This window comes from Ranitomeya imitator, chromosome 9 (assembly GCF_032444005.1).
Source record: "Ranitomeya imitator isolate aRanImi1 chromosome 9, aRanImi1.pri, whole genome shotgun sequence".
Lineage (NCBI taxonomy): Eukaryota > Metazoa > Chordata > Amphibia > Anura > Dendrobatidae > Ranitomeya > Ranitomeya imitator.
In genome coordinates, this window is record NC_091290.1 from 8,391,272 (window position 1) to 8,404,358 (window position 13,087).

The following is a 13,087-nucleotide window of genomic DNA, read 5'->3' on the forward strand; positions in this document are numbered from 1 at the left end:
GCCTCTCCGATTCGCGATTCAGGAGCTCTACCAATTTATAGACTTCCTTTTGGATTGGCTTCTGCCCCAGAGTGCTTACGAAGGTTATGGCATCCGTCAGAGCCTTTCCTTGTTCCTAGGGGATACTTATTCATTATCTGAACGTTCTGTGGTTCAAGGGTCTGTTCTACTGATCATGTTCAGTCTTCTCTGGACACTCGCCTGTCTCAGCTGTATGGCCAACAAGGGAAAGTCTGCCCTTATATCGTCTCACCGTCTAGTGTTCTTGGGCATGCTGTTCGACACCGCTAGTGCCAAGGGCCTTCTTCCAGAAGAAAGGATCTCCTCTCTCTGTCTAAGGATCCGTTTTCTTTTACGGCCGGCTCCACATCCCCCATGACTCTGCATGACAGTACTACGAAGGATGATTGCCACTATGGAAGCTGTACCTTTTGCCTAGTTCCATGTCTGTTTCCTTTATCGGGCTCTCCGGTCTGCTTAGGACAAAAGGTTCCCTTCTAAGCTGATGAGCTTGGTGCCAGGCGGTGGGGTGTACATTGCGGAGGATCTATTTTCCTTTTTTGCCTAGTTTGTCTCCTAGTGACACCCATGGTCACCTGTGTCCCCCCCCAATGAAGGCTCCAAGAATGAGATTTTACCATGAGTACCAAAAATCCCTCTTTCCATCTATCCCTGCCCTTCTGTGGCTCCTATAATGCCGGATTTGTTATGCAGGGGAGAGGACCACAGAGATGGATGAAAAACAAATTGGTGGGCAAATGCACTGACCTCCTCGGCCTCGCCAGGGGTTCACTGACCTTCTTGGCCATCCTAGGGGTTCACTGACCTTCTTGGCCATCCTAGGGGTTCACTGACCTTCTTGGCCATCCTAGGGGTGCACTGACCTTCTTGGCCATCCTAGGGGTGCACTGACCTCGGCCACCCCAGGGGTGCACTGACCTTCTCGGCCATCCTAGAGGTGCACTGACCTCCTCGGCCACCCCAGGGGTGCACTGACCTCCTCGGCCACCCCAGGGGTGCACTGACCTCCTCGGCCACCCCAGGGGTGCACTGACCTCCCCGGCCCCCCCAAGGGTGCACGGAGTGACTAATGGCCTTGAACAGTCAGCTATGTTCTCCGAGCTCAGTAGCTAAATATTATTGCACTCAGTCAAACATTTGCACCAGAAGCTCCGGGCACTTACTGTTATACTTCTGGGGAGAGAAGCCAAGGTACGCATTTTGTAGGAAGGTGCTGCCTGTACTGGACGACCGGCATCTGAGAGTTAATGTGGTAGCACCTGTATTGTTTGGGTACAAGCTGCAACGGCCTGCGAGCCCCCCACACACAGGACGAGGGTCTTTATAACATGAATACCTTTGTATCCTCGTGATACATTGTTCTTATCCTCACAGATCCGTGGTCCTTGCTTTTGTGCGACGTGACGTTCCATCCCCCTCCCAGTGACTTGTGATTTCCTTTTTATTCCCCCAATGTGCGCGTTATAGGTGACATTATGTATGATGACGGTGACACGGGACAGACGGGCAGAATCACACGTATGATTGGCCACGGAGGGGACGGCGCATCACACAGCAGATCACTGGGGACAGGATTAGTGACGCTAAGTCCTTGACAATCCCTTTAAGAGGTCCCGTATATAAATTGTAGGGGTCTTCAGGATTTCCTGAGCTCGATGTCGGGACCGAGAGGGAATATTCTACTATTGTTCAGTGACTGTTCTTGTGGCCCCGGGAAGAAGCCGCGTCGTACATTTGTTTTACCTTTTTTAATTACAGCATTTAGAGGCTCAGTATAAACATTTTCATTCTTACTACACAGGATGTAATGAAAGTCATAAAGGTAATGTACTTAAAGGGAGTGTGTCCGCACGGTGACTGTAAGCCAGGTCCCGATGCTCGGTGCCTCACGGTGCGGCCCGTAAACTACAACCTTCCACCTACTCTTCTGGCCGCGCCATGGTGTCCCGAGCGCCTGGACTTGGCTTAAGCAGTCGGTCTGTGCGGACACACTCCCTTTAAAGCATAACTAAACCTTGAATGTGACTTTTCATATTGGGCAGGCACTTTAATTTCCTGCAGATCAGTGATATGGAGCCCGAGACCCCCACAGATTGTCCATAGACCCCGCAAATGCCTGACAAATAGGACAAATCATTTCAATGTTAATTACTTGTTAAAGGGTTTGTACCGAGATGAGACGTTGTCCCGTCTCCATAGTGCAGGGACCGTCCTGATCACCGGGGGTGGGACAGAGCCGGAGAAAAGGGCGCACTAGAGCCCTGTGTGCAGAGAGCGGAGGCGAGGAACCTCTCATTTTAGTACAAACAAATAAATAAAAAATAAGCTAAATTTGACTGCAGAGTTGAACGTAGACTTTAAAGGACACAAATTAAAAAATGTCTTATTTTGTGTGCAGCTCCTATACAGACGTATGTGTCTCCATGGTAACAGACCACAACAACCCTGTGACTGCTGCTGCTGCAGGAGAATTGATTTCTATTTGCCCAATACTTTACTGCTAGTGATGAGCGAGCTCGCATGTGGTGTAATAAGGCGTTATCAGGCTCGGGTGCCGACCGAGTGTCTTCCGCGTGTTCGAGTCCCCGCGGCTGCATGTCTCGTGGTTGTTCAGCAGCAGCACCACGTGCATGGAAGGTCTGTTTGTTAGGCAATCCCCGCACGTGTTGCAGCTGTCAGACGCGATGCATGCATCTCCAGGGACTTAAATGTATTATTTGAGCACGCCAAAGACACTCTATCGCCACCCGAGCCTGATAACAGCTTATCCGAGCACGGTCGCTCATCACTAATGCGAAATAAAATGCCGCACTGCTGGACTTTTGCCTTTAAGGATGAGTTGGGCGGCTCCACGATTGAGGTTTTCCCACATTTTTGGGAACATACATTGATCCTGAGCCGTTCAGTTGATCCAGGCGTATTGGAACATGTCGTTCTCCTCCCAGAGTGCGCACTGCCGAGAGCGATAGTCCTTCACTGCGCACAGCGACGTGGATAAAACCGCCGTCCCGTCAGGATATTCGGGCCACTCTGGCGGCATGGATCCTGCGCAGAAGAAGAGAAGGTGTGAGAAGGAGTGGAGACGTCGGGTCCCGTCCTCGCCCGTCCGCCCCATTTCTTACCTTCTTTGGCGAAGTGTATGAAGTATTTCCGTATCAATCTCTGGAACGTGCGGTCATCTTCAGATATCGCTCCTAAAATGGTGTCCAGAGTCCCGAAAAATCCCAGTGTGTCCACCATGTGGAAGGCGAACCAGCTGTCGTACGTGAAGAAGCTGCCGATCCGAGCTGGATGGGACGGAGTGTAGTCCACCTGATAGCGGTACACCGGGCTGCGCAGCGTCTCTGGAAGCACAGGTCAATGGCACTCGTGCGGCAATAGAGAAGGACCTTGTGAGTATGTGTACAGTAAAGTGTCTGTATATAGTGTGTACAGTATATAGAGTATATTTCCCCTACGCCTCATTGGGGGACAGGACCATAGGTGTTATGCTGCTGCCACTAGGAGTAAACACAGAGTTAACTCCTCTGCAGTATACACTCCTTGACTGGCCAGTAACGACCTAGTTCTTGCTTAGTGTCTGTAGGAGGCATTTGGGTCTGTTCTCAGACCCCCAACGTTTTTTATTTTTCCTGTAAATTTTTATTTTTTAATTAACGGAGTGAAGGGGGCGACTGATTCCTTCCAGGATCCGCTCTCCCCCGAACCATCAACAGGTGAGCACGGCGAGTATACCTCCCCGTACCTCTCCTGCGACGTTTGGGGCACGCCTAATCTAAGCTAGGGCGACGGTTCCCATACGGTCCCAATCTTCCCCCTGTAAGATGGCGACCACATAGAGTATAGCTCTTATGTGCATCTCCCGGGCTCCACTGCACTCAAGCCCTCACTTTGGCGTCTTGTAGTCCCCATAGTAGCCGTAAGCCCCCTGCAGCAGGCACATCCGTAAGTACCTTGGCAAGTGCAAGGCAAGCGCACATCAGGATGCTCTCCATCCCCCGGCACAGGGAGGATAGATTGAGCTGGAGGTGGCTCCTCCTTGGTAAGTACTACTCTTCCTCACGCTGCCGGCGTGGGAAGATGCGGTCCGGGTCCCTGGGGAGAGGTATTGCTGGCTAGATGCCAGCAGCGATCGTTAGTCGTGGCCGCCGGCGCGCTTCACTAATTTAGTCCCTGGCTTCTTCACCCGGACTAGGCCACAATTCAAAAATCCCGCCCACCGCCGGAGCCCCGCCAACTACTCAGGCGCTTCTCGCTCTGAACGAGAAGAGCCCTGCAAATCTCGGGCGCCATCTTGGGACTTCACTTCTGCAGGGAAATTCAGCCGAAAACGCTATTTTCCCACTTCCTCCCTGGGGACACCAGCACAGGACCGTGGGTAAGCTGCTCCCCTGCATAGGGAAAAGCTTAACCCCTTCTCTGCACCCATAGCCCTGCTATCGCAGTTTATTGGAGAATAGACATACACTATGGCTCAATCTAAGGAGGCTAAAAGGGGCAATAAAAAGCACGCTTTTTTTTACTTCATGTGCCACTTGCAATTCTGCGTTGCCACATGCCCACAATACCCCCTTGTGCCAGAACTGTGACCTGGCCTGTGCGCATCCGCCTTCTGCCTCCACCTCCAATGTCTCCACCGACCCCGTCGAGCCTAACCCTCCTGAGTGGGCCACGTCCTTGTCACACTCTATGGATTCCTTGGTCAAGGCATTGGACTCTTTCCCGAGGGTCCTCAAGCCAGAACTCACCTCCGTCGGCTGCGACGGAATCTGCCGCTGGTGCGGGGCCGTCCGACCACAAGGGGCGTACCGTACTACGGGAATTTCTGTCCGACGGTTCACCAGTCAAAATTCCTTCTGACCCTCAAATTGACTACCTGGCTCGCTCAGTCTTTGAGGCCTCAGGAGCAGCTCTCCTTCCATCCTTTGCCGCTACCTGGGTGGCTAAGGCAATGGTTGCCTGGGCAGAGGTGTTAACCTCTACCGTCCATGGCAGTAATCTTCCCCAGGAGGCGGCCAGACTAGCTAACCAGATAGCTCAGGCTGGAGATTTCGTAGTTAACGCTTCCATAGATGCGGCTAATTGCGCAGCGCAAGCGGCTGCAAACACAATCTCCATCAGGAGGGCCTTATGGCTCCGTGATTGGCGAGCAGATTCTGCTTCTAAAAAGTCGCTGACTTCTTTACCTTACCAAGCGGGTTGTTTATTTGGGGAGAAACTAGACCAAATAATTTCTGATGCTATAGGAGGGAAGAGTAAATTTCTTCCCCAGCAAAAACCTGCCCGGCCTTTTTTGGAATCAACAGCAATTTCGATTCCGGTCTTTTCGTAACAGCTCCAGTTGGTCCTCCTCCTCCCCTGGTTCGGGACGGCGGGAAAACAGAAATCCCCAGGTCTCATACAGACCAAACCGTTCCTGGAAACCCAAACCGAGACCTTCTGGCCCTAAGCCATCCGCACCCCTTAAACCTTCTACACAATGACTTTGTCGAAGTGTCCGGCGGACACTGACAAAGTAGGCGGACACCTTCTTTCATTCCGTCAAAATTGGCTCTCGGTCGTTCACGATGAGTGGGTCAGAGAGCTCGTGTCTTCCGGATAATACAAAATCGAGTTTTCTTCCATCCCCCCCCCCTCTGCGCTTCTTCCAGTCTTCTTCCCCCAAAGCAAGGGCGTCACATCTTCTTCAGGCCATACAGGCACTTCAAAGGGACGGTGTCATCGTTCCGGTCCCTCGAGACCAAAGGTTCAAGGGGTTTTACTCCAACCTATTCATGGTTCCAAAAAGGACGGGACCTTACGGCCCATACTGGACCTCAAACTGCTAAACAAGTTCGTACGGGTCCGACACTTCAGGATGGACTCGCTCCGTTCCGTTGTCGCGTCCCTGGAAAAAGGAGAGTTCCTCGCATCCATAGACATCAAGGATGCTTATCTACATATTCCAATTTTTCCCTCTCATCAGCAGTTCCTGCGCTTCGCAGTCCAAGAAGAACACTTCCAGTTTGTGGCCTTGTCCTTCGGACTCGCCACTGCCCCCAGAGTCTTCACGAAGGTCATGGCGGCTGTCATGGCCATTCTTCACACTCGGGGAGTGGTAGTCCTTCCGTATCTGGACAACCTTTTAATCAAGGGTCCGTCCCATTCTGCCTGCGAGGAGTCTGTAAGTATCACCGTGGATTCTCTTTCTCGCCTGGGTTAGAAAATCAACTTTGAAAAATCATCTCCAGTGCCAGCTCAGCAAATCTGCTTCCTGGGCATTATTTTGGACTCTTCCCGTGGGTTAGTTATTCTCCCTTCAGCTATGCGCATACTCGGGAAAATGGTTGCGGCGATGGAAGCCGTTCCGTTTGCGCAGTTCTCCATCCCCTGCAACAGACGCTGCTGTTAGCCTGGGACAGGAGTGCATTGTCCCTCGACTGTCGTTTTCGCCTGTCCCCACAGTCAGGCAGACCCTCAGGTGGTGGATGCTACAGTCCTCCCTGAACCAAGGGAAGTCCTTTCTCCCAGTGCGTGGGTAGTGGTGACCACCGATGCCAGTCTTTTGGGCTGGGGCGCAGTTTTCAATCACCACACGGCACAAGGTTGTTGGTCCACAAGAGTCGCATCTTCCAATCAATATCTTGGAGATTCGAGCGATCACACTTGCCTTACGCAACTTTCACCATCTTCTCGCAGGCCATCCCATCAGAATCCAATCCTACAACGCCACAGCCGTGGCGTATATCAACCAGCAAGGGGGAACCCGCAGCAGGGCAGCCATGCTCGAAATCTCCCACATCCTGCGCTGGGCCGAGACCAATCACTCGCTCATCTCGGCGATCCACATATCGGGTGTGGAGAATTGGGAAGCGGACTTCCTCAGTCGCCAAGGTCTTGCCTCGGACGAGTGGTCCCTCCATCCGGAAGTCTTCCAGCAGATTTGTCTTCGCTGGGGGACACCGGATGTGGATCTCATGGCCTCGAGGCTCAACAACCAGGTTCCCCAGTTCATTGCTCGATCCCGTGATCCTTGCGCCATAGGGGCAGATGCTCTGGTCCTGTCGTGGCATTGGTTCCAATTGCCATACATATTTCCGCCTCTTCCTCTGCTCCTGAGAGTCATCAAGAAGATCAGGACAGAGGGAAGACCGGTGATCCTCGTCGCGCCGAGCATGGTATGCGGAACTCATCCAAATGGTCGCCGATGTCCCCTGGCGGCTTCCAGATCGCATGGATCTTCTCTCACAGGGCCCGATTTGCCACCAGAACTCCGGGGCCCTGTCTTTGAAGGCGTGGCTGTTGAATCCTGGATTTTAGCCCGAGCCGGATTCTCTCCAGGGATTTCTTCTACCATGATTCGCGCTAGGAAACCCGTATCCATGTGCATTTATCATCGCACCTGGCGCATCTTCTTTTCATGGTGCAATGCCCATGGACCTTCTCCTCTGGTGTTTTCCATTCCGTCCATTCTGGAGTTTCTCCAATCAGGTTTAGAGTCAGGCCTTGCCCTAAGCTCTCTCAAGGGACAAGTGTCCGCATTGTCTGTTCTATTCCAACGAAAGATCGCTTCCAGACGGCCGGTTAAGAAGTTCATCCAAGGAGTCTCCCGGGTGGTCCCTCTCTACAGAATGCCTTTGGCTTCATGGGATCTGAACTTGGTTCTCGGAGTTCTTCAGGAGGCCCCTTTCAAACCATTGCAGGACATTTCTCTCACCCTCCTTTCATGGAAGGTGGTCTTTCTTGTGGCGATTACGTCAATCAGGAGAGTTTCTGAGTTGGTGGCCCTCTCTTGCCGACCCCCTTTTCTGATTTTGCACCCAAACAAGGTAGTCTTGAGAACTTCTCCCTCTTTCCTACCTAAAGTCGTCTCCTCCTTTCATCTAAATGAAGACATTGTCTTGCCGTCATTCTGTCCGGCACCAACCCATCGTATCGAGAAAGCTCTCCATACTCTGGATGTGGTTAGAGCTCTTCGGCGGTACATATCTCGCACGGCTCCCTTCCGTAAGTCGATGTCCTGTTTGTGCTTCCGGAGGGACATAGGAAAGGTCTACCTGCCTCAAAGGCCACTCTAGCCAAGTGGATTCGCTCCACTATTCAGGAATCCTACCGCCTCTGTCCCAGCAGGGATTAAGGCACATTCGACTCGGTCGGTCGGTGCTTCTTGGGCCATTCGGCACCAGGCTTCAGCACAACAGCTTTGTAAGGCTGCGACTTGGTCCAGTCTGCATACTTTTACGAAGCACTATCACATTCATACCCAGGCTTTGGCAGACGCTGCCCTTGGCAGGCGCATTCTGCAGACAGCAGTACCTCAGTAAGCCAGTGGTACATGGGGTTTTAGCAGTGCAATTGCTCCCCACCCAGGGACTGTTTTAGGTGCTGTGTCCCCCAATGAGGCGTAGGAGAAAAGGAGATTTGTGTACTCACCGTAAAATCTTTTTCTCCAAGCCACTCATTGGGGGACACAGCACCCACCCTGTTGGTATATTGACTGGTTGTTGTTGTGGTTTGTTCCACAGTTTTTGACATAGTTTACTTGTCTTGTTTTTTTTTTATACTCCTACTGTTTTACTACTGAACTGGGTCGTTACTGGCCAGTCAAGGGGTGTATACTGCAGAGGAGGAGTTAACGCTTTGTGTTTACTTAGTGTCCTCCTAGTGGCAAGCAGCATAACACCCATGGTCCTGTGTCCCCCAATGATTGGCTCGAAGAAAAAGATTTTATGGTGACTATACAAATCTCCTTATTTTGTGTGTGTACAGTATATAGTATGTTTATAGTGTGTGTACAGTATATAGTATGCTTATAGTGTGTGTACAGTATATAGTATGTTTATAGCGTCTATAGTGTATAGTATGTTTATAGCGTCTGTACAGTATATATTGTGTATATAGTGTACAGTATATTGTATGTAGTATGTACAGTATAGTGTGTACAGTATATAGTGTACAGTATATAGTATTGTGTATAGTGTGTACAGTAGTTTGTGTATATTCTGTGTAGTATGTACAGTATATAGTGTGTACAGTATATAGTGTGTATACTGTGTAGTATGTGTACAGTATAGTTTGTATATAGTGTGTACAGTATATATTGTGTATATAGTGTGTACAGTATATATTGTGTATATAGTGTACAGTATATATTGTGTAGTGTATATTGTGTATATAGTGTACAGTGTATATAGTGTGTACAGTATATATTGTGTGTAGTGTGTACAGTATATATTATGTATAGTGTGTACAGTATATAGTGTGTGCAGTATATAGTATGTTTAAAGTGTGTGTAGTAGTGTATACAGTATATTGTGTGTTCAATATATATTGTGTATAGTGTACAGTATATTGTGTATATAGTGTGTACAGTAGAGTATATAGTGTGTACAGTATATAGTGTGTACAGTATATAGTGTGACCAGTATTATAGTATGTGTATAGTGTGTAGTATATAGTATGTTTAGTGTGTACAGTATAAAGTGTATATAGTATGTACAGTATATAGTGTCTGTATACAGTGTGTACAGTATGTACATTGTGTACAGTGCGTACAGTATATACAGTAAGTACAGTAAGTACAGTGCGTACAGTATATACAGTGCGTACAGTATATACAGTAAGTACAGTGCGTACAGTATATACAGTGCGTACAGTATATACAGTAAGTACAGTGCGTACAGTATATACAGTGCGTACAGTATATACAGTAAGTACAGTGCGTACAGTATATACAGTGCGTACAGTATATACAGTGCGTACAGTATGTACAGTGCGTACAGTATATACAGTGCGTACAGTATATACAGTGCGTACAGTATGTACAGTAAGTACAGTGCGTACAGTAAGTACAGTGCGTACAGTAAGTACAGTGCGTACAGTAAGTACAGTATGTACAGTAAGTACAGTATGTACAGTGCTTACAGTATGTACAGTAAGTACAGTGCGTACAGTATGTACAGTATGTACAGTGTGTACAGTAAGTACAGTATGTACAGTGCTTACAGTATGTACAGTATGTACAGTGCGTACAGTATGTACAGTGCGTACAGTATGTACAGTAATTACAGTATGTACAGTAAGTACAGTATGTACAGTAAGTACAGTATGTACAGTGCGTACAGTATGTACACTAAGTACAGTATGTACAGTGCGTACAGTATGTACAGTGCGTACAGTATGTACAGTGCGTACAGTAAGTACAGTGCGTACAGTATGTACAGTGCGTACAGTATGTACAGTGCGTACAGTAAGTACAGTATATAATAATAATCTTTATTTTTATATAGCGCTAACATATTCCGCAGCGCTTTACATTTAGCACACATTATCATCACTGTCCCAGATGTACACTAAGTACAGTATGTACAGTATGTACAGTGCGTACAGTGCGTACAGTATGTACAGTAATTACAGTATGTACAGTGCGTACAGTATATAGCGTGTATATAGTGTGTTCAGTATAGTGTGTACAGTATATAGAGTATATATTGTGTATATAGTACGTGTACAGTATAGTGTATGTACAGTATATAGTGTGTACAGTATATATTTTGTGTGTCCAGTATCTATTATGTGGTTTTCTCCCCTTGTGTTAAGAATACAGTTAGTAAATCCTCGGGGGCCGATGATAATTATTATAATGAGGAGCGATGACCCCAGGCGGCTCTGCGCAGGCGGCTCCGGCAGGGGGTGGTCACTGTACCTGCAGCTCGGTGGGCTCGCACGTTGCTCGGACAGGCCGCCCTGAGGTCGGACACCATAGTCATGTACGTCTTCTCCACGCAGCGCTCAGGCTGGGAGCAGAACTCCGAGGTGGGGTAGAGCGCCAGAGCTTCAGACGACAGGTTCCCTCCAAATGTCCTGAGAAGAGCTAAGAAAGGACAGACATGTAGCAGCTGCTGGGACCTCCATGAAGAACCACGGACCCCCAGAAATGTCACTTACAGGTCACAAACCAGCGGTAATCCTCCTCAGACCACTTGGAAATATTAGAATAAAACGGGCTGAAAAGTAAAATCACAAATACAAATTAAACTTGTAGAAACTGTGTGGATCCAAGAAAATCTCCTGCCAGACGGCCCAGGACGTTTTATGTTACTGCCCGAGTTGTACTCCAGAGCTGCATTCACAATTCTGCTGGCTGGACGTGGAAAGTTTTAATGACACATTCAGCTTTTCCTTCCCAGATTGTAAGTCCTGTGCGAGCTCAATAGCTGTTCTGAGCGCTGCAGACTGCAGAATCGTGAATGCAGCTCCGGAGCACTATACGGTACAAATTGTGGAAGATTTAGCTGTAAGATTGAATAATGGTGCCGCGTGTTCATCTGGAGCTTCGCAGCGTTATTACAGGGAGTTTAAGTAATCGGCTCCTTACGCAAACTCTGCTTCTTGCAGGGTGGTGCCGACCAGGTAGGGCACGTCGCTGTAACCCGGGATTTTCTGTTTCCACACATCCAGCGGAGGAGCGAGCACCACGTGTCCGTCCACCACGATCATCGGCCCGATGAACTTGCCTTTCTGTGGCAGGTCGCACAAGTCGTCGGCAGCCCAGTTGGGGTATTCAGACCAAGGGATGGACTAGGAGTAACAGAGCGGTTATTCTGCTGCTGAAGGGGCGTCTGACCCCAAAGTTACAAAAAAAAACAATCGCCCCTTCCTCACAAGACCCCAGTTCTCAAGTACCAGCACTTTTCTGGTTCTCACCAGTCTCTGTATACCCCGGCCTCCAGTGATAGTGTACTGACAAGTGACCGCTGCAGCCAATCACTGAGCTCAACAGTCATGCCAAGATAAACAGCACAAGCCTCTGAGCCGAGTGATTGAATGAAGCGGTCACGTGCGTTGTAGTCGTGATGTCACCACTGCAGTGTGTAAATATGGACCGTACAGTAGTGGACGCACCGCTTCGACCTAGGGAGGATGAGTTACTCAGATTATATTATTTTTCCCTAGCACTAGTCTCTTGGTATAAAAAAAATTAACGTGAATATATATATATATTTTTTTATTGGATCGGGGCCGAGGATGCAGAGAAGCAGAAGGATTTGTGGTTGCTGCTTCTTGGAAGTGACTGGAGCCCCAGAGGTTTATAGAAGTAAACGTCCTTTATTGGTGATTTTGGAGCTCGGTCACCGGACGTCTCTGAAACACGTTAAACCAATAATGAATTTTACTTTGCAACCCTCTGATGCGCCGATTGTTCCCTTCTACACGATGCAGCGTCCGTACGGGATCCTAATGCTTTTCTGCTTCCACTTTTAGTTTTTGGCTTACAAATACTGATGCAAATCAAAAAGAGGCAAATCTGCTACTATCAGAGCCCGACCTGAAGGATTTTACTGATACTGAGATTCCTCAAGCACCGAGCGTCCTGGCAGCCACTGCGTTTCAGGAATGGGAGATTGTCCTTCTCTGCCTCCTCCATGGTGGCTTTAAAAACAGACGAACCGCTTATGTCTATGGCACGGTGAAATAGACCCTTGGCCAGAGGTGACACCATCAGGGTCCATACAGAGGTGCCTCCTGCAAAAAAATAATAATAATGCGGAGGTGAGCAAATAATAGAAACAATGGGCAACACCGGCAATAAAAAAATAAAAGCAACAAGGGCACCACGGGAGGCAAAGAAAAGAAACAAGGGACACCACGAGAAATACAAAATAAATGCAACAAGGGCACCATGGGAGGCAAAGGAAATAAACAAGGGGTACCACAGGAAATAAAAAAAATGCTTCCAGCGGTGCCCTTATTGCTAAGGAAAGAAACAATGGGCACCATGGTATATAAAAAATAAAAGCAATAAGGGCACCATGGGAGGCAAAGGAAAGAAACAAGGGGGCACCATGGGAAATTAAAAAAAAAAAAAAGGCAACAAGGGGCACCATGGGAGGCAAAGGAAAGCAACATGGGACACCACAGGAGACAAAGAAATGAAACACCACAGAAGGCAAAGAAACAAGGGGCACCAGAGGAAATAAAAAATAAATGCTTCCCGTGGTGCCCTTGTTGCTAAGGAAAGAAACAATGGGCACCACGGTATATAAAAATAAAAGCAACAAGGGCACCATGGGAGGGAAAAGAAAGA

At 48.7% G+C, this 13,087-nt stretch overlaps 1 protein-coding gene across 2 annotated transcripts in view; it reads right to left on the minus strand.

Annotated features, from left to right (window-relative positions):
- Positions 1-1,754: 1,754 nt before the first annotated feature.
- The window catches only part of LOC138649457 (para-nitrobenzyl esterase-like), a 37,123-nt gene continuing 25,790 nt past the window's right edge, over positions 1,755-13,087 (minus strand). The window contains exons 4-9 of one of the 2 annotated variants that reach the window (XM_069739917.1): positions 12,329-12,525; positions 11,378-11,580; positions 10,948-11,006; positions 10,706-10,873; positions 3,144-3,365; positions 1,755-3,066 (exon numbers count right to left, since the gene is read on the minus strand). In XM_069739917.1, coding sequence (XP_069596018.1) covers positions 2,924-3,066; positions 3,144-3,365; positions 10,706-10,873; positions 10,948-11,006; positions 11,378-11,580; positions 12,329-12,525 — 992 coding nt within the window. In that variant the 3' untranslated portion in view covers positions 1,755-2,923. The remainder of the gene's footprint in view (positions 3,067-3,143; positions 3,366-10,705; positions 10,874-10,947; positions 11,007-11,377; positions 11,581-12,328; positions 12,526-13,087) is intronic. The other variant, XM_069739916.1, reaches the window with a different exon arrangement.